Raw genomic sequence first — 27,691 nt, forward strand, 5'->3', positions numbered from 1 at the left:
AGGTTTGTTGGGAAGGGAATAGCCAGCCTTGTCTTACCACTCCTTGGGGGTCAAACTGCAGACTGTTGGGGGCAATAAACATTGAATTCCAGTTACCCTGGGCTGCACGAAGGCACAATCCTTTCATAAATCACAGACCTATGAAAGCAAGTTGCTAAAGTCCCTGAAGTCTTCATGTCCTTCCTGTCCCCTCCCAACCCATTCTGCTGTTCCTCCTCTCCTCCTCTTTCTCTCCCTTCTTCTCCTTCCTTTTTGTCATTACTTTTCCTCTCCTCTTCTTCTTTTCCTCCTCCTTCCCTTCCTTTTTCCCCCTATCACACTCTCCTACCACCAGACATTCATCGTAACTTAGCAGAAATCACCTGTCTTGCTCGAGGGAATTAAAGATAGCTTTCTTAGCGCCACATATAGATCAGAGACTTGCAGCCACGGGTTGTGGTCGGGTGGGATAGGGTGAGATATTAAACCCTTTATATGACAATTGTGTACTGTCAGCCTCTACTTGCCTTTCATCTTTCTGTCCCTGGATCTCCAGCTGCAGGGCTCTAAAGCTATGGCACTTTTGCTTCCTTGCTTGATAGGAGCTGTAGTTTGGTGAGGAGCTGCTTTGAATGCCAGCAACGCCTGTAGCATGGAAAATGGTGAAGGGCCAAGCCAGAACTTTGAGTGTGTTGCCTCCTCTAGCCATTATATGGCTGCTAGATCAGGCCCGCCACTCAAGTGTAGCGCACCATCTTGTTATTGTTGTTGTTTTTGGGGTTGCTGGGGGGGTTGGCACTGCTAGGCAAGGGCTCTGTCACTGAGCCATTCCCAGCCCTTTTCATGTGATTATTTAAGTAACTGTCAATCATGTTTTTAGTTGATACAAGTGAAATGTGATGGTATGTGGTAGTTTTCATCACTGTGACTGAAATACCCTTCAAGAACAACTTAGAGGAGGAGAAGTTTATTTTGGCTTATGTTTCCAGAGGTTTAATCCATGACCAGCCAAGTATATTGCTCTAAGCCCAAGATGAGGCAGAACATCATGGCGGAAGGGCATGTTGGAGGAAAATAGGTCACTTCATGACAGCCAGAAAGCAGAGAGGGAGAAGGGAGGAAGGGCACCAGGAAGAACCACCTTTTCAGGGCACACCCCCATCAACCCACTCTACAGTTAACACCTAGTCAGGCCATTCAAACTAGGATGGACAGATTAGGTTACAGCTTTCACAATCCAATCACTTTTCCTCTTAACATTTCTGTATTAACACAGGAGCTTTTGAGGGACACCTCATACCCAAACCATAACAGATGGGATGTGATCTATTCTTAGTTTCTACAAATATGCTATAAAAGCATACACACATGCACGCACACATGCAGAGATTAATCGGTTTATTTTGAATACCAACACTGATAAAATCAGGAAACACTTATTAAGGGCACTGAGGTTACTCTATTTGAAATTTAAGTAGAAAGCCCAAATGACCTTTAAATTCACTGATGAGAACAAATTAATACATTTTTATAATTTTAATTTTTAAACATGTACTTAGTGTCCCAGATAATGTTTCTGTTTTAATTATGTTTTTGTTCTAGGTTCTGTAACAGCTGTGTCCCAATATGAAGAATAGCGTATTGGATGATTTGTTAATGACTTGATTTTTTAAAAATATCTTTATGTGTGTGTGTATATATATATATATATATATATATATATATATATATATATATTTTAATTGTTGATGGATCTTTATTTTATTCGTTTATTTATATACAGTGCTGAGAATCGAACCCTGTGCCTTGCATGTGTGAGGCAAGTGCTCTACCACTGAGCCACAACCTCAGTTCCTAATGACTTGATTTAATTCATCACCTTTCATAGTGAAGGAAGAGCTGGCTTAAGTAAAAGTTATTGAGGAAAAAGTGGATAGCCATAGTATTTAGAATACAGCATGCTTCATGTATTTAGCTTAAATCTTCAAAATAAAAATTCCAACATAACGAAGCACAAAATTCTACATGTTTTGATCAATTTCCTCTCAAAAGCTTATTCTGTAGCCACTTCAGATAGCCTTAGCCAATTCAATCATAGTCATAAACCAAGTCAGCAGCTGACTTTGGATCCACTGAAGCAATGTCATCAGTTGAGGAACTATAATCCATGTACTTTACTAGTACGGAAAAAAACCTTGGGCCTTCACTCAGAATTTATTCACTTGATTTTGTATGTGTTTATAAACTTTAAGTATCTGATTTTCAGATCACAAGATGCTTAGACACTATCATTAAGGAAATCATGGGCAACAAAGGCAAGAACAATGATTTGAACGGGTCTTTTGTCAGACCGAAGAATTCAGATTATGTCAGTGTTTGCTGCCTCAGGAGGCACAGAAGCATGCGATCTATTTTAAGACGGTCTTTCAGAATTCAGTATTACTTAATTAAAATGAGTTTGATCACATATAGCACTTTTTTTTCGTATGTTGTCATCCACAGAATGCTGCTCTTGAATTATACAGTGAATGATGTTAGTGTGTTTACATGTTGTCCCAGAAAACCCAGTGATGTTGTGTCTTGAGGTGGTGGCTCTTAAACTCTAGTATCCCAGATCCCTTATCTAATAGGGATTTTGACCCAGAATTCTGATAATGGAAAACAAAGGAAGGATTTAGTGAGTTCACAGGCTTTCTGAACCGACCCTGTTGCTTTTCCTGCCCTCCTCAGTGACTCTGAAGAAGCCTCCAGAAGCCTGGAGATCCATAGAACTTAATGCAGCTTGATAGCAGGCACAAAGTAGACCAAGGTGGGGGTTATGGACAAGAAAGGAGGTTTTCCAGACACCTTAAATCATAGCCCCTGAAGTAGCATTGCTTTGCTCTTGTGCACTGTTATCTAGGGGTGTTGTGGATGGCGAGAAGCAGCCTAGAATCAACTCCAGTTCCCTTTGCATCTCTGTCACTCTGTTAGCAACAGGACTCAAATACCCGGCGGAAGGTTTTCTGCAGCTGGTACCAAAGCAGGGATCCCACCGGGATATACATAGGAAACAGAAGAGCCCAGGCATTTGTCTATGGGCTGTTCCCTCATGAAAATTTGCAAGTTTGAATTTTATTATTGCTGTTGCTGCTGCTTCTGTGACTGCTGTGACTTCCCATTCTCTTGCTTCGTGTGCCTTCCTCTTCCTCCTTTCCTCCTCCTCTCCCTCTCCTCCCTACTCCTGCTTGGCTTCTGCTATGTTTTAATAGTAGAGCAAGACCCTTTTCAGTGGTGTTACTAGTTGTATTAGTTTCCCTTATGGTTTGTTATTTGTATGATCAATTGGTTGTCAAATTCATTCCACATTCAAGACACTGTTCTTTCTTCAGGAAGAAGAAGGTTGGGAGGAATTAAAGCATTCACAAGCAGGGTCAGTTAGCGTCAGTCAGTGAACACGTTCCAGGGTTTTCCCTGTTGTGGTAATGCAGAGTTTAGGTGTTTCATCGGTAGCTGATAACACCGTCAGTACTAGTATCAAAATGAGCTCGCGCCCCGCATTGGATGACTGGAGCCATCCAGGAACCAGGAGGTGGCAGTTTCTTTCCTTTTGCTGACCCTCCCAAGGTGGCTTTCTGCAGTCCTTCTAGTCTCCTTGGGCAGCAGCAGGATTGGGCTCCTCCTCACCTCCCTGCCACAGTTGGCTCCAATATTCTTACACCCCAGTAGGGTCAGCCACTCGTCAGAAGGGGAAAGGTTGCTTGCAGTCTATAGGTGCCTTCAGAAAGGACAGGGGCTCACCGCCTTTCACACTTGGATGCTTTGATGGACTGTTTGGCAGATTGGTTTTTTCTAAGAAGTTTCTTCCAGTGTGCAAACACAGAAATATCCTCTCAGATGTCCTTGTAGATAGAGATCTCAGCGTTCCCAGCTTAAATCCTGTGGGATCCTGGCAGCAATGAAATCTAGAGCCCTCTGTTCAGCTCTCCCTGCCGTTCTTTATGGTTAGAGAAAAGGTAAATCTTAAAAAGGCTTTTTATTGTGAATTTAAACACTACCAAGAGTCAGAGAGGCCAAATCGAGTAATGCCTAGGAGTCACCCAGTCTGACTCTGCTGTGCCTTCATTAGAGGACCGTGGGCAGGTCCCTTCCCAGGCCTTACTTTTCTCGTCTGTCAACTGGGAGATGACCATTCTGGTGCCTATTTCATAGGGTTGTGGGGGTTGAGAGAGTTGCTGTTTGTGAAGTGCTGATAAGGGTCCATAGCAAGCCCTGCATTACATTAACTGCCCCCACTGTGTTTGTCGTTGTTATTGTTATCATTATTATTGTTTCTTGGGTGTGAACTCTAGAATTGTGTTCTCGGTCCTGAAGATATGAGCAGAAACTCAAGTAGCTTAGTATAGATTTGTACCTGGAACTGAAGCCCAAAGTGACTGTCCCCTTGAAATGAAGATTTTCCGGCAATAGGAAAAGAAGGCTTGATTTGAACACAGAACTAAGTAAGTCTTGTGGCCCTGACCCTTAACTGCTTAAGTGAAAAAGTGAAAGATGTGTTTTTTAAAAGGAATAAAAATCATGCCTACATTGCAAGGTCATAACACTTAGAAATACTGTAACAGAATAAAGAGCCAAGTTCATATCATATGCTCGATAAGATGTGTTATTATTATTATACTTGGGAGAGACCAGCTAGGCCACTGCAGGTCATGAGGGTGTGGAGCTACTTGGTGAGACAAGACCATTCAGTTTGTCATGTTGTTTGATATTTTGATGAAGTTTCAGATTCGCTTAGTAATAGAAATAATGGCAGTATTCTCTTCGTTTACGTATACTGTCCTTACACCAGCGATGTCTTCACAACAGACTGTTAACCTTTCTTTCCTGTATTTTGAATTGAATGTTGTAGAAATCGGCTCTCAGGAGGAAGTGTGCGGTCTGTAAAATCGTGGTCCACACCGCCTGCATCGAGCAGCTAGAAAAGGTAAGAGAGTGTCACCTGCCACTGCCCTTCCTTCCTGTGACGATTAGTCTTCAGAGATGGGGCTGTCCGTTTCTGTTTCCAACTTTTTGAAAACAGTGCCCTTTTAAAAAATAGGAAGTCCAACATAATCACAAGATTAATAATAAAAAGAGCACTTAAGGGCCATTCACTCTGTTGTTTGCTAAGGGTCAATTGAGATAATATTATGTTAACACTTAGGATAAATCATGGTCTTTGAGTTCAGGTCTTCCGGAGTCAGTGCTTGGTCCCTTCTCTGGGCTTCTTGGGCAGGGCTTTTGCTTGTGCAGTGTACATGTGTAGCTGGGACTGGAAGTGGCATCCCGGAGGTGTGTTATCCCCAAAGAAGAGGATTCTGCATTGTGCGTTTATTTGACATTTGGGGGAAGGAAAGGACCCAGCAGTGATGACCTGCTCTGCTCTCTCATGCTTCCCTCTGCATTTCCATGTGTGACCCTCTGTGTATCATCCATATTTTTGAGCTGCCATGTGTAAATAAATGCATTCAGATATTTTAGTTCCATGCAGCATTCACTTGGTTTCACTGATTGCTAATTGCTGGAGACCTAGATGGTGTGGCAGTAACCACTGGCGTTTAAGCTTAACGTGTTCTTTCCCATCCCAACCCTGCTTATTAAGCTCCTCCATCCCTACACTTATTTCCTGGCATCCTGTAGCTAAAGATGATGTAAGTGTGCCAAGTAGGAGGCCTCCCATTTTTAAAGTAAGGGGCTGCTGAGTCCTTCTATGAAGAATGATTTTTGTGTTGTTTGAATAATCCTTACAACATTTTAATTTCTCCAAGTTTAGACTTTCTACTTTTAAAAGTTAAACCCAGCTGGATGGTTTAACTGCTGTGTAGGTTTCCTCTGACTCTTTCTTATCTGTTTCTGATTTTCTATTTGAGAGCCTTACTGTTGAAAGACGCTGTGATTTTATTAGAGAGAAGGAAGGGATGTGAAGTGGAGATAGAGAATCAGTTGCTGTTTCTGCAGATTATCTAATGTGATGATTTCAAAGGACTAAGAATAGTAGCAAACTTCGTTCCTTATTCTTTAGGGTTTCTTCCTTATAGCCTCAGTATCTGTCATTATTGGATGTTTTTAGGCAATTCAATCTAGTCTGATGCTATCCCTAATATAAATGCTTTTCTTTTTAAATGGCAGATTAATTTCAGATGTAAGCCAACGTTTCGAGAAGGAGGCTCAAGATCACCAAGAGAAGTGAGTAATTTTTTTTTTTTTTGTGCCAGGGATTGAACCCAGGGGTACTTAACTACTGAGCCACATCCCCAGTACTTTTTATATTTTACTTAGAAACAGAGTCTTGCTAAGTTGCTTAGGGCCTTGCTAAGTTGCTGAGGCTGGCTTTGAACTTGGGATCCTCCTGCCTTAGCCTCCCAAGTCACTGGGATTACAGGCATGTGCTACCATGCCTGGAGAGAAGTGAATAAGTTGAGGCTCCATTTCAGATTCCACTTTGGAATCACTGGTCTCATAGATATTCACCTGGGATTGAAAAATAAATTCCCTCTCTATTCTAAATTAGTTATTTGTTAATCCACTAATAAATGCAATCAATAAAATCTATGTCTCTTCAAGATTTGGATACTGCACTCTAGATGTGTTGGGAGACCATGGTTGAACTGATTTGAACCAGAGAGTGGGTGGCATCACAGTTAAAGAGGCAAGAAAGAAATAGATGCTATGTTCTGCTGGTTGATTTTAATTCTGTTCTGTTCATTTTGATTGGGGGCAGCATAGTTACTTAGGCTTTTTGCTCTTGTGACTAAAAGATCTGATAAGAACAAGATTAAGGAGGAAAAGTTTATTTGGGGGCTCAGAGTTTCAAAGGTCTCAATCCACAGACAGCTGACTCCATTCCTCAGGGCTTGAGGTGAGGAAGAACATCATGGTGGAAGAGTGCATGTGTGTGTTGGAGGTGGGGATCAGCTCACATGATGATCAGGAAACAGAGGAAGAGAGAGACTAAGAGCTGGTCACCAAATGTATACCCCAAAGTCATGCCCCAAGGAACCCTCCTCCTCCAGCCACTCAATCTATCAATTCATTGAATGGGCTAAGGCTCTCACTTCTGAATGTTCTTGCGTTGTCTCACACATGAGCTTTTGGGGACTACCTCATATCTAAACCATATCATCATGTGACGCTGGAGTTGGACTTTGCTTTTAAGGCGAGTCTCAATACTCTTTGACCTTGGGCCTATCTCTCTAAATCACAATGTTTTCCTCTGTTAAGTCAATAAATAAATCAAATTTGCACTCCCCAATCAGCAAAATGAAAGCCTACCATTAACAGAAACCATTGTTCTTAGAATGTTGCTTAACATGCCAGATGTTACCCGTCGTATCCCAGGCACTCCCATCTCTCCTAAAAGAAAGTCTGCTAAATAAGAATTTTAGCTAGCATATTTTCTTTACTTCATTTAGGTTCCCAGTGATGTGAATTTCAGTTCCACTTATAGATTTAGCCCTTGGAAACCTTCCCAGCTAGTGTACTCCTCAAACCAGCTCTGCGCAGTCATGAATGGGAGAAACAGGAAAGGGGTCAAAGAAATGGCTTCCTGGAAGAGGTGGGCACTAAACTGACATGAGCAGGAGTTATGTAAGTAAAAAAAAAGGTGTGCAGGGGTGGTTACCAGGCGAGTGAGAGCCTTTGAGACAGAAAGCACAGCAGCATACAGACTCTAGTGAGGGATAAGTAGGATAGGATACATATCTTGCCCATGAGGTAGGCAAGAGCTAGACCATGCAGGTTTCTTGGAGCCAGGTTGTACTTGGAGTGTTTTGTCATCAGGGGAGTTGGGAGGACAGTAAGTTATTTTAAGCAGAACATAGAATACTGACTGCCATGTGGAGGGAATACCACGCAGTTCTGGAGTAGTAGAATGGGAGACATAGAAGCTCTTCTAGCCATCAAGGGAAGAAATAAAGGCGACCTGAACTAAGAGTGACATTGGTGGCAGGATATGGTCACTAATGGGATACTGGACATGAGTTGGGAGTGGGAGTCAGAATAAACCAGGCCTCTGCCTTGGAAAACTGAACGGTGTTGGAAAAGGAGTTGATCTGGGAAGAGAGTGGGGAGGTAATGAGTTTAATTACAGAACTATCAGGTTTGAGATGTCATTGCAGCCCTCAGTTGGAGATGGGCAATAGAAATAGATGAGTTTAGAGCTTAGAAAAAAAGGATGGACTGGAGGTAACATTTAGGAGTCATTGGCATATGTAGATAGTGATAAAAGCTATGAGAATAAATTAATGTGTAGACTAGGAATAGAAGGTATCTGAGCACAAAGAAAATAAAAAATTTTAAAGACAGTTAATGAAAAGAGAAGAGGTATTGTGTAGATCAGGCATGGTTGCACATGACGATAGTCCCAGCTACTTGGAGGCTGAGGCAGGAGGATCCTGTGAATCCAAGAGTTTGAGGTCAGCCTTGGTAATACATGAGAGTCTGTTTTAATAAAAAGGACACTGTGAAAAAATGTGATCTCGGTGTTATTGATGGATACAAGAAGATTGAAAAAAAATATGGGAAGAAATTGGAGTTGGAGGTTATGGAGAGAGGAAAAATAGTTCACCCATCAGTTGTCTTCTCCCATTTTGTCAGTGTCTGTCCAATGTGGCAGCAACAGATGAGGGAGTGTGAGAAAAATGAAGGCATTGTGGAGGCCACCACACCACCCCATGGTGCCCTGTGGTATTGGCCAGAAGCTCACTCAGTGATAGCTCCAACGAAGTAGATGTTTCATTTAGAAAAATAGGATAGATTTTTGTTCTAAAGAACTCAGCCAAAAGATACATGTATCTACCTTTCACTTTCTGTCTCTCAGTTTGTCTCTTTCTTTATGGAATGAATAGATGGATGACTGATAGATGATTGTCCTTGTAGGTATGATTTTTCTAATGCAAGTTTTGTTTTATTTTTATTAGTTGTATTACTTCTCTGTAGCTAGACCCTCCATAAGGTTTTGGACATCGTCCCCTGTCTTCCTATCAAGGATATTCCTTCCTTTTCTGTGTTTTCAACGACCCTACCTCCCACAGGTCTAGACTATTTCCATCAGCATAAGCATGCTCTAATAGTTTCCATCTTAAAAAAGCAAACCAGAATGTTCCTTAACTACCAACTGTGTCTTCACTGCTGCTCTGATTCTCAGTTTATTGTTCACTGCCAAGCTTCCAGAAAGTGTTATCCATAAAACTTATTTTTAGTATGTCATCTTCTAGTCATTTTAACCTGTTCTGATCTCATTTCTTCTCTATCCACTTGCCGAAATTGCTTTTCTCAATGTTGCCAATGATCTCCCTGATGCCAAACTCATTACTTTTCTGTTCTTATTCAGTCTCTAAAAAATATTCAAAATATCAACATTTGGTTCTTCTTGAAATGCTGTCCTCTCTTGACTTCCCACATCACTCTTTCCTGATTTTCCTCTTCATTGGATGGGCCTTCCTGAAGTCTTTCCTTGCTCACTCCCCTGACCTCCATATATCCTTGTGGGATTCATCTATGTTCTTATCTCCGTCTACTCTTGTTAGGAGAGAGATCAGCAACTGACTTTACATTTCAGTCTACATTTTCTGGAGCTCATTTGACATGCCCATTGAATGTACCACAGTCATCTCAGATATAATGCATCAAAAACTAAATTCTCCCTAAAACCAATTTTTTTTTTCAACTCAGAAAATGAGCTTCTCATTGGGAAAAGTAGAGTAGGTTCTTACCTATTCCTGCTCTCATGTACTCTCTGCCTCTAGTTCTTTGCCAATCTTATCAATTTTATTCACAAAGTGAATTTCAAATCCATCTATTTCTCTCCCTTTCTGTTGACCACAGCTGAGACTCAGGTACCATGATTTCTTATCTTTGTCCACTGTTACAGCTTCTTCCTGGTTGTTTTCATTTCTCCCTCCAATCTACCTCTGATTTGAGAGAGTGATCTTTTAAAACGAAAACAAGATTATGTCGTTTTCTAGCTTAAAACTCTCCAGTGATTTCCATAGCACTTAAGAAAAAAACCTAAATCCTTTGTCTTGACCCCCAAAAAACTTGCAAGTCTGGCCCTTGCCTGTCTCTCTGGCTCTACACAGTTGCCACAGAAATTCTCTTTCAGTTCCCAAGGCACATCCCAAGGTATCCCTCACCATTGGATAACTGTGTATTTCATTGCTATATTGCAAATCTCTTTACATGACTAACTACTTCTTATAGTTAGGCTTCCTCTCAGTTATCATCCTCTCAGAGCTTGTCTTAGTTCAGGCTGCATAACAAAGTACCCAGACTGGTTGCTTATAAATAACAGAATTCTTTTTAAGAAGTTCCAGAGGATGAGAAGTTCAAGTTCCAGATGCCAACATGGTCCAGTTCTGATGAGGGCTCTCTTCCAGGTTGCAGACTGCTGCCTTTATTTTTTAAAATTTGTTTTAGTTATGCATGGCAATAGAATACACTTTTATGCATCATGTATAAAGGAGTATAATTTCTCATTCTTCTGGTTATACATGATGTAGAATCCCACCAGTCGTATAGTTATATCTGCACATAGGGTAATGTCTGATTCATTCTACTGACCTTCCTACAGCCATGCCCCCTCCCCTCCCTTTACTCCCTTCTACCTAATCTAAAGTAACTCCTTTCTTTCTTAGCTACAACCCCTTATTATGAATTAGCACTCACATATCAGAGAAAACATTCATCCTTTAGTTTTTTGGAATTGGCTTATTTCGCTTAGCATGATCTTCTCCAGTTCCATCCATTTACCAGCAAATGCCATAATTTCATTCTTCTTTAAGACTGAGTAATATTCCATTGTGTATATATACCACATTTTTTTTTTATCCATTTATCTGTTGAAGGGCACCTATATTGGTTCCATAGTTTAGCTATTGTGAGTTGAGCTGTTATAAACATTGATGTGGCTGCATCACAGTAAGATGCTGATTTTAAGTTCTTTGGGTATAAATCCAGAAGTGGAATAGCAGGGTCAAATGGTGGTTCCATTCCATATTTTCTGAGGAATCTCCATACTGCTTTCCAGAGTGGTTTGCACCAATTTGCATTCCCACCAGCAATATATGAGTCTACCTTTTTCCCCACATCCTTGCCAAACATATATTGTTGTTTGTATTCTTGATAATTGTCATTCTGACTGGGGTGAGATGAAATCTTAGAGTAGTTTTGATTTGCTTTACTCTAATTGCTAAAGATGTTGAACAGTTTTTCATATATTTATTGATCGGTTGTATTTCTTCTGTGAAGTATCTGTTCAGTTTCTTAGCCCATTTATTGATTGGGTTATTTGCTTTTTGGTGTTAAGTTTTTTGAGTTCTTTATGTATCCTAGAGATGAATGCTGTTTCTGAGGTGTATGTGGTAAAGATTTTCTCCCATTCTGTAGGCTTTCTCTTCATGTTATTGATTGTTTCCTTTTTTGAGAAGAAGCTTTTTAGTTTGAATATGTCCCATTTATTGATTCTTGATTTACTTCTTGCACTTTAGGAGTCTTGCTTCTAGATTTGGGTACACTTTTTCTTCTATTAGGTGCAGGATCTCTGGTCTAGTTCCTAAGTCTTTGACCCACAGTGAGTTGAGTTTCATGCAGGGTGAGAGATAGGGGTTTGATTTCACTTCATTATATGTGGATTTCCAATTTTCCCAGCACCATTTATTGAATAGGCTATCTTTTCTCCAGTGAATGTTTTTGGTGCCTTTGTCTAGTATGAGATAACTGTGTTTATGTGGGTTTGTCTTTGTGTCTTCTATTCTGTCTACATGTCTATTTTGGTGCCAATACCATGCATTTTGTTATTATGGCTCTGTAGTATAGTTTAAGATCTGGTATTGTGATGCCTCCTGCTTCATTCTTCTTGCTAAGGATTACTTTGGATATCCAGGGTCTTTTATTTTTCCAAATGAATTTCATGATTGCTTTTTCTAGTTCTATGAAGATTGTTATTGGGATCTTAATTGGATTTGCATCGAATCTGTATATTGCTTTTGGTAGTATGGCCACTTTGACAATATTAATTCTACCTATTCAGGAGTATGGGAGGTCTTTCTATCTTCTAAGGTCTTCTTCAGTTTCTTTCTTTAGTGTTCTGTAGTTTTCATTGTAGAGGTCTTTTACCTCTTTCATTAGATTGTTTCCTAAGTATTTTATTTTTTTGAAGCTATTGTGAATGGGCTGATTTTCCTAATTTCTCTTTTGGTAGATTCATCACTGATGTATAGGTATGTGTTTGATTTATGAGTGTTGATTTATAACCTGCCACTTTTATAAATTCATTAATGAGTTTTAGAAGTTTTCTAGTGGAATTTTTTGCTCTTCTAAGTGTAGAATCATGTCATCAGGAAATAGTGATAGTTTGAGTTCTTCTTTTCCTACTTATATCCCTTTAATTTTTTTCTCCTAATTGCTCTGACTAGAGTTTCAAGGATGCTGTTGTATAGAAGTGATGGGAAAGAGGGCATCCTTGTCTTGTTCCAGTTTTTAGAAGGAATCTTTCAATTTTTCTCCATTTAGAATGATGTTGGCTTTGGGTTTAGCATATATGGCTTTTACGATGTTGAGGTATGCTCCTACGCTCCCTATTTTTTCTAGAGTTTTAAACATGAAGTGGTGCCATATTTCATCAAATACTTTTTCTGCATCTATTGACATGGTCATATGATTCTTGTTTTTAAGTCTACTGATGTGATGAATTACGTTTATTGATTTCCGTATGTTGAACCAACCTTGCATCCCTGGGATGACCCCTTCTTGATCATGGTGCACTATATTTTTAATATATTTTTGTATGTTATTTGCCAGAATTTTACTGAGAATTTTTGCATCTATGTTCATCAGGGATATTGGTCTGAAGTTTTCTTTCCTTGATGTGTCTTTATCTGGTTTTGGCATCAGGGTGATATTAGCCTCATGGAATGAGTTTGGAAGGGTTCCTTCCTTTTCTATTTCATGGAATACTTTGAGGAGTATTGGTATTAATTCTTCTTTGAAGGTCTTGTAGAACTTGTCTGAGAATCTGGTTCTGGGCTTTTCTTTATTGGTAGGCTTTTGATGACATTTTCTATTTTATTACTTGTAACTGATCTGTTTAAATCATGTATGTCCTCCTGATTCAGTTTGGGCAGATCATATGTCTCTAGAAATTTGTTGATATCATCAAATTTTCTATTTTATTGGAGTATAAATTTTCAAAATAATTTCTAATTATCTTCTGTGTATCAGTCATGCTTGTTGTGATATTTCCTTTTTCATCATGTGTTTTAGTAATTTGAGTTTTCTTTCTTTTTCTCTTCATTAGTGTGGCTCACAGCTTATCAATTTTATTTTTCTTTTCCAAGAATCAAGCTTTTGTTTTGTCAATTTTTCAATCAGACTGCTGCCTTCTTCTTGCAGCCTCTTTCAGAGGAAAGAAGGCAAAAGATCCTGGCAAGCCCTTTTTAAAAGTCAGTAATACCATTCATGAGGCCTCCACCCTCAGGAACTAGTTACCTCCAAAAGGTCTCACCTCCTAGTACCATTCAAGAGATGAACTTGCTCCATTGCAGCTCTTGCTTGATGACCACGTGTAATTAGGTAGCACAGTGTTCTTTTTCAAAGTACTTTGTTCTCCCCTTCTCATCATTTTGCTTGTCATAATTATTTGTGCTTATTACTGTTTGTTGCCTGACAATGTTTCTCTCCTTCAGTGTAAGCCTGTGGAGATCAGTCATGGAGCGTATCTCAGACTAATCGTTCCAGGACACAGAGTGTGTGATTAATGAATATGTGTGACCCAAATGCTTTTGCAAGGGGTTGCATTTCTTCCAAAGTGTAAGAATTCTTGGTTCAAGATGAAACTTATGACTATGATTCATTTGAGATTCTTAAGAGACTTTCAGTAGAGAACTCAATGTAAATGAGAGAACATTCACTTTAGAATTAGTTGATCTGGGTTCAGTTCTGTTCTGCTTCTTTTCTACTAGGGGGTCAGTCTAGAGTGTGGGGATGGTTAGTCACTGTTTCCTGGCATTGTGTAGTTCCTGGCATGCAGCTGTTTTCTAATGAATATTTATTGGATTGCTTTCTCTAAGTTGAATCTTTTTGGAACTCAGGTTTCTTAGTCATAAGCCACATGGATTGGGTTATGATTTCTAAGATCCTTTCAAACATTCTATGAATAATATTTTGAATTGAATTGACCATTTGAAAATAACCAAGCAATTGTGTTATATATTTCTATGAACAATACTGGATATTATTTTATTTTATCTTATTTCTTTTGGTACTGGGGATTGAACCCAAGGGTGCTTTACACCTGAGCTACATCCCTAGCTGGATCTTGCTGAATTGCTGAGGCTGGCCTCAAACTCATGATCCTCCTGCCTCAGCCTCCTGACTTGCTAAGATTACAGGCTTTGCCACCATGCCCAGCTGCAGATAAGTCTTGAATATATCATTGATACTTTAACACCCATAAGTAATAGCCTTTTCCCTTACTTATTTATACTTAGTTGAAGTATACGAATAGTTCAGAAATTATTGATGAGTGATAAAAAGATATTATGGTGTTAGAAGCTTTGCTTTGCTATCTTAACAACTGTGTATTAATACTCACATTTGCAGCAAATCTAGTATGGGTTCAACAATTTAAGAGATATGAATAATGGTCAAAAGAACAGAGAAAAATCTAATTTTAGTCCAATAATTTAGGAGATATGATGAATTAAATTGCTTTGGAAATAAGGATTTTCTTTTTCTCACCGAGGAAGGCTATTGATGACCCTTCCTCCCCCACATGATAACTCCATGACTTAATTGTCAAAGGAGTGAGATTGAGGATTCCATTCGGCTCAACATACATGTATTGAATGTACTTTGTTCAAACTATGTTTAAGCAATAGTAGGATAAATTTATGTAGGTGCAAGAAGAACTCTGAATTGTGGGTCTTGACGTCTCAAATCATAGAGCTAAGATTAGACATTGTTGTTAAGTTTCTTAGATAGAGATATTGGGTAAGTTTCTCTCTGTGCCTTCATGTCCTTAGTTTCCCACTTATTTTCTTAGAAGGAGAATACTAAAGATGTTTAATGACTGGTAGAGTCATATTTAAATAAAAATTTAAGGTGTTTTCTCCTATTTCCTAAATGAACTAAACTACATAGTATTTTAATGCTGTTTGTCAAATGATATATGTTGTAGTACAAATGATTAATTCATCTAATTTCTAATTAACTGTTGATCTGTGGAAATTGTAGGTTTTTTCTTTTGAGTACTGCTGTCACTAGCTCAAGGATCCCATGAGTCAGTCATGATTTCTCATAGGTAATTGCACCCAATTTTTATAGCATTTCCCTTCTAAAACTGGTAGTCACTAGGTGATTTATAATCTCAATAAGTGCAGAATTTCTCTTAACATTAGCGATATTGTTCAATCTCCCTCAGTTTCTGCTAAACTAACAGCAATTATATTAAATTTTTTCAATCCTTTTTAATTAGTGTCTGACATTTTTCTATAGTCAATATTTCCATTCCTGACTGTCATTGAAGTCATTTATTTGTGTGTCATGTTGAAGTAGCTCGAACCTAATCTTTCAGAAAGAAGGAGAGGAATGGAGATGCCATGGAAGGAGCGTAGACTTTGCTGCCAGCCTTTTGGAGATCTAGTCCTTGCTTTGACTCTTAAATTTTAAGTGACCTCTCTGTGCTTTTGTTTCTTTATCTGTAAAATGAGGAGGATGATTCTGACCCAAGTCAAGCCCTCTGATGAGGTGCCCTACAGTGATGTGAGTTGGGATATACTGCAGTTGGCTGTTGGCTTCAATCCTCCCCATCCTTACTCATAAGCAGGCACTGGGCTAAAATTCTTGTCTTATTACTCAGTAGTAGCCTTACCTGAGAGGTAGGAGGTGGAGGGTCCAGGGCTTTCTTCTTCCATCAATAGAATTCTTCCACTGAGTTGATGGGATGGACACTGATAACTGGGCAAGTTCTTGGAATTGCTGCCACCATCTTGAAATCTACAGCTAGACATGGTACCCCAAATCATCCACGTTGATATTTAAACTTGCACAGACAACCCGCACTAGGTGGAGGCTTCTCTCCATCCAAGTCTTCTGAAGTTCTTGAGGGAATCAGTGGCATTTCTTGGGCAGCAGGAATGTTTACAAAAATAACTCAATGGAACAGGGTCTTGGAGACAGGATATGTCAGAAAATTACATCCTAATTTTTCAATTTAGAGGATGTAAAATGATCTCCAGTATTGAGAGGGTGTATTAGGGTTGCTATGGCAGTAGGGGAGGAGCCAGGGTAAATGGTAGAGGTGCTAAATTGCAATTTACTCGCTGATCTAGAAACAGTCCAAAACTTTAACAGCTCCTGGAGGTTGATTGGTACATTCCTAATGATCAACATTTCTATTCATTAAAATTCTCATGAAGACTAAAAGCATTATTACATATAAAATATTTTTAAAAGTTCATGGAACACAGTACTCAGTGTTAGCCATTATTATTAGCTGCTTTCTGGGAGCAATATTAAATTGTATCTTTGTTTTAGTAAATGGGAACAGAGTGAAAAACAAGATGAAAATTAGACTAATCTGTAGGACCAGTATGCCTCTTTATAGCTTACAGCTAAAAGACCATTTTCCCTCCAGGGTCTTTATTTGACTTTCTTTTAAGTTGATTTTACATTGTTAAGAGAAGCAGAGGTGGCATTTTGTTATTAATAATACTAATGCCTGTTGGAGGTATTCTTGTCACTGTGAACTTCATGCCTGGATAAAGCATTTTTTTCTTTTCTCAACACTGATCTCTTATCTTTGTCCATCTGTACTTAGTGTGTGCTTGGCATGCAGTAGGCATTTAGAGAATCTTCGTTGAATGACTGAATATATATTTAGGGGTCTTTTAAAGGGAAAATACGGACCATGGCTAGATTCTGCCACAGGCAGGTTATTATCAGATAAAATGTTTATTCAGAAAAAGGCGAGAGGAAAAAGCTGAGCAAGCCGATCAGGCATATTGGTTCCAGAGGGAGAGCTGCATCAAGTTTTTGAGTTCACTGCTTCACTAGTTGGAGGAAGGTGTCTCCCTTGTAACATATCCTGAGGGCTCGTGGAGATGGGGCTGCTTGACTGTGCCCCCAGGGGATCACCTACCTGGGAGGAAAAGGATCACCTGTGTTTCCTACAGTCCAAACAAGAACATACCTTGAAAACTAACCTAGTTCCGGTTTAAACACACCATCACCAAATCACCACCCACAGGCTCACATCTCTTTCTCATCAGTTTTCTTCCCTCTACATTCTCAAATCAGTGCCCCCTACCAGGGGATCTATTGCTTTCTGAGAACGTGATTTAAGCTCCCTATAGCCAGAGTGTTCAGGAGGGGGCCTGTGGAAGTGGAGCTGGCCTCCAGTGTTGAGGGCTGTGGCAGGGGTCACCGTGGCAGCAGATGAGCAACCCGGGAGCCTGCCATAGTGAGCACTGAACACGTTTGTTAAATTGAACGGGATATCACGGTGTCAGCTGCTCTCCTTCACCTCTTCACTTCTATTTGGGTATTTCCTTTACCTGCCTGAGTCACATCCCAGCCCGGTGTCCTGTTCACACATCTGCCTCATATCTACTGGTGAAGTGAAGCAAGAGCCTCTGGCATGGACACTTGCCCCTGGAAGACAGGGAGGCAGGGCAGGATGAACGCAGCTTACCCTTGTGGAAGGATCACTGGGATGGAGAGTTAGCTTCATCTTTTCCTAAAAGGGTTCATGTTTCTTGCTAAGCGAGTTGTACCTACCCATTTGATGCTGTGCTTCTATAGGCTTACGTTATGGCTTATATAGACCTGTAGTCTCAAAATATGAAAAAATGAATATTGAGTTCTGCAAACTAAAACATATTCACTTAACTTTGTCTTCCCACAGAATTTTGTGCGTCATCACTGGGTGCACAGGCGCCGGCAGGAGGGGAAATGTAAGCAGTGTGGTAAGGTAAGCGGCCCATCTGCCTGCGGCCATCGCAGGAGGCTCCTCAGGCTTTTGCAAGACCCGAGGTGACTAGTATGTCCCGAATCCAATGTTCAGTGCATCGGTTTCCTGAAAGGTCTTATTTCTCCAGGTCCTCTGTTCTGAACAGCTGTTTCATTTGCTCTACAACTCACTGCAAGAGGTAGTGGTCTTAATAAGAAATTGCACTCTTTAAGAAAGATGGATGCATTCTTGCAGAGAATTCCACTGATTGTTGATTTTTTTGTTTTGTTTTGTTTTGTTTGAGTTTTGGTACCAGGAATTGAACCCAGGGGTGTTCTACCATGGAGCTAAATCCCCAGCCCCTTTTATTTTTTATTTTGAGTCAGTTTCACTAGTTACCCAGGCTACCCTTGAACTTGCCTCAACCTTCTGTGGTTATAGGCATGCCCACTGTGTCTGACTGATGGTTGATTTTTGAAGTTTCCCATTTTGTTAAAACTTTTTGTAAGGATAACTGGCTGTCATACTTATTTGGTCAGTTATGGCAAACTAATGGGTTGTTGAGCAATACTACTTTTGCCGATGTGTAAGTGTGAGCATCTGAACTGTGATACGAGGTGCTGAGCAGAGCTGTGCAGGACACGGGGTTGGAAACTAGAAACATGCCGCTCTTCTTATTCGGTGTCTGGATTGAGATGCCCCTGTTGTAGGTGGTTGTGTATATCTGTTCCCTCTCTTAGTCTGGCTGGTTGCAGGCCCCGCTGGATGCAGTGCCACTTGGAAAAGAGGTGGGACAAGGGTGGGGGCATATGACTGTGCTGTTACTCTCACATTTCACTTGCATGGACCTAGCACCAAAGTTTGAAGTGGCTTTTCAATCACTTTATCTGTGAATAGAGATAGAACTGTTAGCTTTCCTCCAAATGTTATTGACCTGAACAGATTCAAGTATGAATTTTTCCAGCATACAAAGTTCTTTAGGAATTTCAGGAACCCCAGGGAAGATGAAACGGAGGTCAATCACACAATAAAGAATTCTTTAAATGACATCAATAATAAACTTATAGACATTGGTAATGGGAAGTTTGGGTTTGGCAAGATAATTTGAGAGAACATATTGCTCATCAGTTAATTATTTATTAGTGTATTTCTGTGACTCCTTCCAGTCAAGCATTGAGTCAAGCTGGTGGGTTCAGCATTGCTAACCGTGGTACGGAATGCAAAAGGAGGGTGGCTGCCTGGAGCAGGATTGTGGAGGGTGAAGCAAACTTGGAAAATGTTCATTACTTTTTCTGTTGTGCCTCATACCTGGAAGAAAATACGAAGTAGCAATTAGTAACCAAGTGCTCCAGAAGGCTGCAGGGCATGGACCTTCTTCATACTAGTCTTATCTCCTCAAGTTCCACACAGTGGCTCTCAGCTTGTTGCCTTTGCACCTGTGAAAAGGATGGCAAAATAGGCTGAAAGTGGAATGAGTTAAAAAGAAGATGAGGAGGAAGGGGAAGTAGAAAGATTCTGATGGCCATTTTATATGACTAGGAAGAAGGAGTTTGGTCTTCTGTTCTCTATTCTTGCTCCTTTGGGTGAGTCTACCTCTTCCTATATGGTGCTACCTTGGAGCTTTTGGATTTTCTCTTACTTCATGAATTGCCAGCTATAACTCATGTGTGTGTGTGTGTGTGTGTGTGTGTGTGTGTGTGTGTGAAATAGAGAATATATGTATAGAGAGAAGAGACAGGAGGACACGACCAATTTTGGAGTAAGGCATGTGTAGGAAGAATCTGGGTGAGTAGGTTTTTCTCTTTGGAAAAGAATCTTTTCCTGGGCAGCCTTATACATACCTGGCACCACCTCAACATTTCAGACTATAATGGAGTTGGGGGGATTTTATTAAAAGAAAATTAATAAACATAATATATTTTGTGACAAGCATACCTGGTGTCATCTTGCACACCGTAGCCTCAGCTTATGCTCGCACGGTGGACGGATGGAAACCCCGGACTCCCTGATTGCTGCTTGGCTGTGGCCCTCTCCTCTCCTTGTGCATATTCTCTGGGATCCTCCCAGAGTGCCTGCAGCTTCTGCACACCGCAGTTATCAGTGGGGGTGGTCCAGTTCTTCATGTGGTGTTCCTATAATGTGGCACTGTTAGGTTTACCCCTTATAGTCCAGCTGCCCATGAATTCTTAGACCCAAGCAATGATAGCATGGGATGGTCTTGGACCCATCATGTCCTTGCTGGATGATAACTGTCCTTTGGATCCCAGATTCTTCCCTGGACTGGAGGGAAGCTAACAGTTCTATTTCCATTTACAGATTAAATGATTGAAAAGCCACTTCAAACCTTGGTGCTAGATGAAATTTTTATCAGTAGAGTCGTACCTTCTTTATAGACCCATAGGCTTCAAAACCTAACCCAACCACCCACCCCAATTAGTCCATAATGTCTTTCTTGAGATGGGATTGAAAAATAGCCACTTCATTTAGCAAATCTTGTTTTCCCCGCACTGATTTTTTTTTAAACTTTGGGGGATTTTTAGGGTATATTAATAATGTTTGTGGTTTCAATTTCTACTTTTTGGTTCGATAATAAATATTTTGAGCAATTTTCTCTTGAGCTCTGAATGTGTTTTTGCCTGAGTGTGTGTGTGGTATTTAATGGTATCACATGAGAGAGCTCATGATTCAGCTACTGGTTCCTTTAACATTAGCTGAACATCTCAGACTGCCAAGTTTAAGGCCATTACCTTGTTTTACATTGACATCATTCACAGCCCTATCTTATGAAAAAGCCAGAGTTAAGACAGAAAAGGAATGAAACACTCACACTTAAATTATGTAGCTTGATAAGAGTTTAATAAAGAGAGTATATATAATGTGTGTGCAGAATAGAGGGGAACCACCTGGGATAGTGAAGAACATTGAATCTAGGAACGGCCAGGGCCAAGGTCAGGCCTAGTCTTAAGAGGCAGGAGATGGCCAGGCCAGCAGCTATGACCCTTAGTCACAAGACTCAACCAGCCTAAGGTGACTACCACCTAGGAGAATAAATGTACCAATGTACCTTCAGTCTCTATCTGTCAAACCCATTATAAACCAGAGTTCAAGGGACTTTGTTGAGGCAAACCATAAAAGCCAACTTTTCTTTTAAGACAGTAGAATATATTTTGACATATTATGCATTTATGGATTATAACTTCCCATTCTTGTGGTTGACTATGACGTGGAGTTACAGTGGTCGTGTGTTCACATATGAACATAGGGAAGTTATGTCTGGTTCATTCTACTCTTTTTCCCATTCCCATTCCCCCTTGCCTTTATTCCCCTTTGTCTAATCCAATGAACTTCTTCTATTTCCTCCCCCCATTGTGTGTCAACATCTGTATATCTGAGAGAACGTTTGTAAAATCCAACTTTTAACAAGGGGACACAGTGTATCAAAAATGAAGATCAGACTGGAGAGGTGGGTGAGATCCATCTAGTACTTATCATTCAATGCAGATCTGCATTTAATCAATGGTTCAAAGGCAGAATGCATACTTACTCTGCAAACTTGTTTGTGATTTATTCTCACCAAATCTATACATTATTCAACTAGAATTCGCTCAACAGTAGCTGTCTTTAGTACTTAAAAAATCAATATGCAAAGGAAAAATATAGTAATGATTATTGCTAATTTGACCATTCTTTCAAAGGATCAAGCATCTAAGCTTAGCAGTGTGATAATTGTGGAAATGTTTGTGAATTACAACCTGAAATCTTCCTTTATTTAAATTGAAAACATGTAAGCATTATAAAAGAAATAATTTTTATACTATTTGATACCCATGACTCAAAATTTCTAATTATCAAATCTTGACAGCAGGTTTTTAGTACAATATCACCTAGTTCAACTTTGGTATACATTTTTGATACCTTTCAGTTCCCTAACCAAATATGACACATTCTAATGATTTATTACTTTATAAATCATATGTTCTGTAATATATAATTAATTTAAGCAAATTAAGCCACATGCACCATATGTCATGGAAAGATATCAAAAGAACTCTTTAATTGTAATGGATATTGTTAATTTAAAATGGACTTAAGGTGCGGTAAAATGTATGCAACTTCACAAAGAATACCTAGAAGCTTTTTTGTAGTGCAAAGATTAAAAAATGACTAAAACATTATTGTAGGGATGGCAAAAGGGATTGCAGAGTCTAAAAGTAATAAAAATACTGACTGGAGGCTTTCCAGGATGTTCCATTGTCAACTTAAAGAACTCTTCTCTAATGATTTGAAAATGCCTGCTTTCTAGGAGTCCACTTTCAAGAGGTTAGGGACCAGGAATCTAAGTGCTAGTGTGAGGATCCAGGTGCTGGTTATTTGCCTGTGTGTGTCCAGCTATAACACAGGCATCCTCTGCTGTTAGCCTCAGGAGGATCATGGAGGAGGACTGGGGTGGGTGATAGAACAGGGGCATGGAATCCAAGCCTCTCCATGGAGCTCCTGGCAAAATGACTGCTGAAAACCTGGTTTTGACTGAGTGTCAATAAATGGGACAAGGGCAACCACCATTCATTCTTTGACTATTTTAGGTTCTTTGCAGAAGTGGTATCATGTATCACTTCTCCTTTCAAGTCTGACTTACTTCATTTAACTTGATGTCCTCAAGTTCATCCAGGGAGGGGCTGTGGGCAGGTATTAGTCAAAGGGTACCAAGTTTTGGTTATACAAGAGGACTAAGTCTTAGACATCTATTGTGTAGCATGGTGCCTTTAGTTGAAAATACTGCATTGTACATGTGTAAGGTTTCTAGAAGGGTAGCTCTTATGTTGAGTGTTCTTATCACTGGGAAAAAAAGATGGGTGGGAGGAAAGAAGCTTGGAGGTGATGGATATGATTTTGGCGTAGATTGTAGAGCTGATTTCATGGGTATATGCTTATCTTCAAACTCATCACATTGCATACATTAAATATGTATTTTGTTCCTCCATAAATTGGCTTAAAAAGGTATGTTGGGGGGTAGATAAGATGCTAAGGGGTCCTTGTCACAGTCTCCAGGTGGTTATGTCTCTCAGTTGTCACCTGTGGAGCCATATTGTTGCTGTCACTGTCCCCCTGGTCTTTGTCATGTTGTTGTCCTAGGAGTTAGAGCTAAGGTGGTGCTCTGGTCACTCTGAGATCCTTTGCTCTTTCCTCGTGCTCACTTCTGGTTACTGGGGCTGGGGCTGCTAGAGTATGTGACTCCAAGTCACCCATGTGGAGTAGAGGCCCAAATCTTGAGCCAGAGCAAGAGTGGGTCCACTTCCTGTCACAGTCCTGAGGTCCTTCAGGTTTCAGGTGTCTTCTAAGCAAATGACCCCTTTCCCTTCTGCTCATGGCTCTTCTGTTCCCAAGAGGCAGCTGGTCCTCAGAGACACATGGTCTCCATCCTTCTCCCTGACTTTCTCAGTGGAGTCAATTTGGCCTCTATATATCCCCCCTCATTTTTCTCAGAATCTGAACCTGGACATAAGTCTCTCAATGAATCTGAAATTTTGATTACTAGTCTTTTTTTATGGAACTGAATCTGTGATTACCTCCCATTCAAACTAGATTTCTTGAATCACTTTATGAAGAAAAGCTCCTTTCCAATCTGCCCTGGTTTAAAGGCATGGGTGTATCAGGCACTTGAATATTGATTTCAGGAGAAAAACCTCCTTCAATTAAAAATATAGTGCAATGAAATATGATTTCAAAAGAGAAAGCTTGATTGTATATTTTAAAAATTGACCATTATGGTGATAAACAAAACTGGGGCTTAGTTTTACTAGGTAGGCAGAGAAATACATTCTGAGTAGTTAGCTGAGAAGCAAAAGTCAAGGTTCTTTACTCTTTATAGGGTAGAACTAGTCCAAAATGCACCAACAGTTGATTAAACAAGTCAGGTAAGTCTCGAAGTCTCGAAGTACTTTCAAGTTGGTTAACAAATGTTGCTCAGGAAGTCCTTCAGTTGCTTTGGTGAGGATCTAATTTAGAGATGTAATAATTCTTAATCATTTTGTAGTGTCAGCTGATTAAAAACAACTGTGGTAAAACAACATTCCCTTTTGATATCTACCAGTCAAGTGCTGTTGGAGGAACCATCCTGGATTCATCTTACTTTCAACTAGTGCTTCTGGTTTAGGTGACTGACCTGATGGCAGGGTTGCAGGACACTTACCCTGGTCTTGAGTGTTTCATGAGTCTTTTATTAAAATTGTTCAGAGTTACAAAGGTTGCCTCAGTGGATCACCTGGGTACCAAATATATTCTTCCAGCCTCCATTGTCAAGTAACATCTGTACCTCTACCTAACAATTGGGGTCAGTTTCTTCTGTTGGTCTGATGATTCTTTCCTATATTTGTTAGTCTCTTGACACAAAAATTCCAAATTAACTGGGCTTAGTGGTAAAGTTTGAGAGTTTCCTCTTATGGCCTATGGTTGAAGATGTTCTCCCTCTGGTATTCAGATCCTTAGAGCCCAGAGTTGTGGAGATGAGAACCAGAAATTCCCTGAGTGGGTCAGTGGAAATGGTGGTAGACAGGGCCACTCTACTTCCACTCCTTGGTTTCTGCAACCTTGTGTTTTGCCATGGAGAGATAGCATGTAAAATTCCCATGGATTTGTGAGTGCACTGGGTTTGGATGATGGTGCTCACAGGGTATCCTTCAAACACTCAAACCTGACTTATACGTGCCTTCCAAAGTCTGTGTCAGACCTGCAGCTTCTGGGTGGTATGGATGTGATAAGACCAGTGCATCTCATGGACACATGCCCCCTGATGCACCCTGATTGTCCTAAAGTGGTTTCTTTGATCTGACAGTGTTTTGCGGGATCCTGCACTGGTGGGTCAAACACTGTATATTTGTTGTCTCTAGTGAAGGTGAATTGTTGCCCCTTCTGGGAGTGGAAGGGGTTCTGTGTCATCAATTTTCTATCAAGTAGTTAGTTGTTTCCTTTAAGGGATGGTCATATTAGGTGCTTAGCCTTGGTGCCTTTTGTTGGCAGGTTAGTCATTAAGTAGTGGCAGTAGCTAACTCAGTTTTGGTGAATGGAAGCCCTTGCTGTTGAATGCAGGCATAACGTCCTACACTGCCACCATGGGTAGTCCACTTAGGAGTCTGTGGTGCTATCAGTGGATGTCTCATAACAGAGAGTGGTGCCTGGGTTATGTCTTAAGTTTTTATTTCTTACAAGGTGAGTGCTCTCTGGCGGGCATCAACATGCAATGATTACTTTTACTCTTTGTATTTAACCTCATATATCATCTACCTACCTCTTCCCCAGACCTCTTGTTTCCTTCCTGGTCCCTGACTATATAGCCAAGCCATTCACCATGGTCTGTTATGTCATTATATATTCTTAAATCAGGCCATTTATCTTTTTACACAGTTGTGTACCTGAAGTTATGCTCACTGGAGAATTTCTTCTCACTTATATCTCTAGGGGCCACTCCTGAGTAAGCTTTAGTGCAGCAAGAGTCCATTTTTGGCTGGGACATATACAGTTGACCTATTTATGACCCAATCTCAGTTTTTTTCTCCTCTTTCAGATGGCCATTAGGAATTCCCATAATTTCATAGGTGTGAATTGAATGAGAAACCTGGTATTGTAGTAATGGATGACATGGGATTCTGAGCTACTTACTCATGCATCCTGGTACTACTCATATCAGGTCCCAGAGAGTCCCACTTAATGTAGCAATGGATTGAGGCTGGGTGAACCCAACTTTATGATTAGCGATCTCACAGAATGTAGCTCATGACACCTGGTGATTTACTCGGTATTCCTCCACCAGAGCCTAGTAACATACCAGGAAATGATTTTGAAAGGTATTCTGTTTCCTCCTACAGATGGCACAAATTTGTTTCAGAATCCTAAAGTCTGTGTTGTCTTATTCCTGCTTGTCATGAACACCAAAGGGATCTTTTCTCCTCTCCTATTCCTCTAAGAACATGGAAGGACAGGATTACTTTCATTGCAGAGAGAACCTGCTGTAGAGCTCTTTTCTGCTCTGGGTCCTACTCTAATCTGGCAGCATTTAATGTCTTTCACTAAATGAACCATGACAGTATTTTTAAATGTGAAATGTGCTACCTCTGGAACCCAAAGAGGCCTAAAAGTGTTATTCTTAATTCTTAGTTGTCAAAATTGTGAAATAAAAATACTTTGTTTTGTAGATCAAAGAGGATTTTCTAGCATGCCTTAATTTATTGAACCCCAGGAGCTTCACTAACAAGTGAGATATCTGATTATTTATAGGGTTTATCTTCTCACCTTCTATCTCACCAAGACCTCCAACACACCTGCCATTTCTTGCTAATCCACTTTGCATGATGTCACTGATATGGTGGACCAAGTGATATTCTGTAGCATGTTCTATGGCTCAGGTCCCTTTGCATTACTTTAGGATAACATTCAGAAGAGCTCAACCCTTGAATGAGCCTACAATAGTATATCATTAACCCTGGAAATGAATGTAAACAGTTTTGTATTCTCCTTTCAGAGATGGATGGAAAATAATTTACTTTCCAAATCAATGCCACATGTCACATACTTGAAGTTGAAAGATTTCAGATTTGGCATAGTAGCTATAATCAGAGTACACTGGGTTGAATTTGTGCTAGTCTAGCACCATTCTCTAATATCTATTTTGGTTTTATAGTATCTCAACTGGTAATCTTAATGGTATGTAATGGTATACCACCTCTGCCTCCTGCCTCCTCTAGTTTTAAAGGGTGGCACTTAAACAGATCATTTAAGGAAACAAACAAAAGACCATTATCATAGTTTTCAAAATTACCAATTTGAATCATCTCATACCTATTGCTTTTGTGAGCTTCACATTGTTTTGTTTTAGATATGCTTTGGAGAGTGGTTTTAGGGTTATTTGGGCCTCCTCACTATGCTAGCTCTTTCACAATTTTCAAGTGTGTACATTCCAAATATGTAATTGAGGACCAGGGAAATTAACCTTGATGGATTTGTAGAATCAGTAGACTCTGTAAAACAGCCCTGGTCCAGTTCTCCATTTTTTAAATACTTTTACTCTAGAGGACCATGATGCTGCCTCATACTCAGGATAGATAAGTCATCTTGGACTCCAGTCCCATAGTTTTTAAGAGACTTGAACATTTCTCTCTCAGTGTCAGACTACCCAAGTGAATGGTTGTAGGTCCTTTTAGTTAGAGAGTGGACAGATTTACCATAGAATATTACTGTATTGCTGCTGGAGTCTTCTCCCAGGAACTTGTCCTCTCCTTCAGTCAACGGGTTCTATCTTTGAAGAAACAGAGGAAAAGATTATGACTATTTTTTGGAGCATTTACCCTTATCTCTCTTGATCATTCTTTGAATTGTTGATTGAAAAATATCCCTTTTATCTGAAAATTCATTGGGTTGGTTTGCATATAAGGTGTCCCTCAAAAACTCACATTCAGTGAGACAGTGGAGGAATGTTCAGAGGTGAAATGATTAGACTCTGAGAGCCATAACCTATTCAGTGGGTTAATCTATTGGATGGATTGAGTGATAACTATAGGCAGGTGGAATGTGGCTGGAGGAAGTGGGTCATTGAGGGCATGTCTTTGGGCTTATGTTTAGTGCCTGGTAAGCAGAACCTTCTCTCTGTTCCTGGCTGTCATGTCCTGAGCTGCTTTCCTCTACCACATCCTTCTACCATGATGTTCTGCCTCATCTTGGGCCCAGAGCTATAGAGTTGGCCGATGATAGACTGAA

At 40.0% G+C, this 27,691-nt stretch overlaps 1 protein-coding gene across 2 annotated transcripts in view; it reads left to right on the plus strand.

The window, feature by feature from the left end:
• The window catches only part of Dgki (diacylglycerol kinase iota), a 428,083-nt gene that overhangs the window by 163,356 nt on the left and 237,036 nt on the right, over nucleotides 1–27,691 (plus strand). For both annotated transcript variants that reach the window (XM_047561379.1, XM_047561380.1), the window contains 3 exons: nucleotides 4,868–4,942; nucleotides 6,127–6,183; nucleotides 17,900–17,965. In XM_047561379.1, the coding sequence (XP_047417335.1) occupies nucleotides 4,868–4,942; nucleotides 6,127–6,183; nucleotides 17,900–17,965 (198 nt within the window). The remainder of the gene's footprint in view (nucleotides 1–4,867; nucleotides 4,943–6,126; nucleotides 6,184–17,899; nucleotides 17,966–27,691) is intronic.

Source organism: Sciurus carolinensis, chromosome 8 (assembly GCF_902686445.1).
Source record: "Sciurus carolinensis chromosome 8, mSciCar1.2, whole genome shotgun sequence".
NCBI lineage: Eukaryota > Metazoa > Chordata > Mammalia > Rodentia > Sciuridae > Sciurus > Sciurus carolinensis.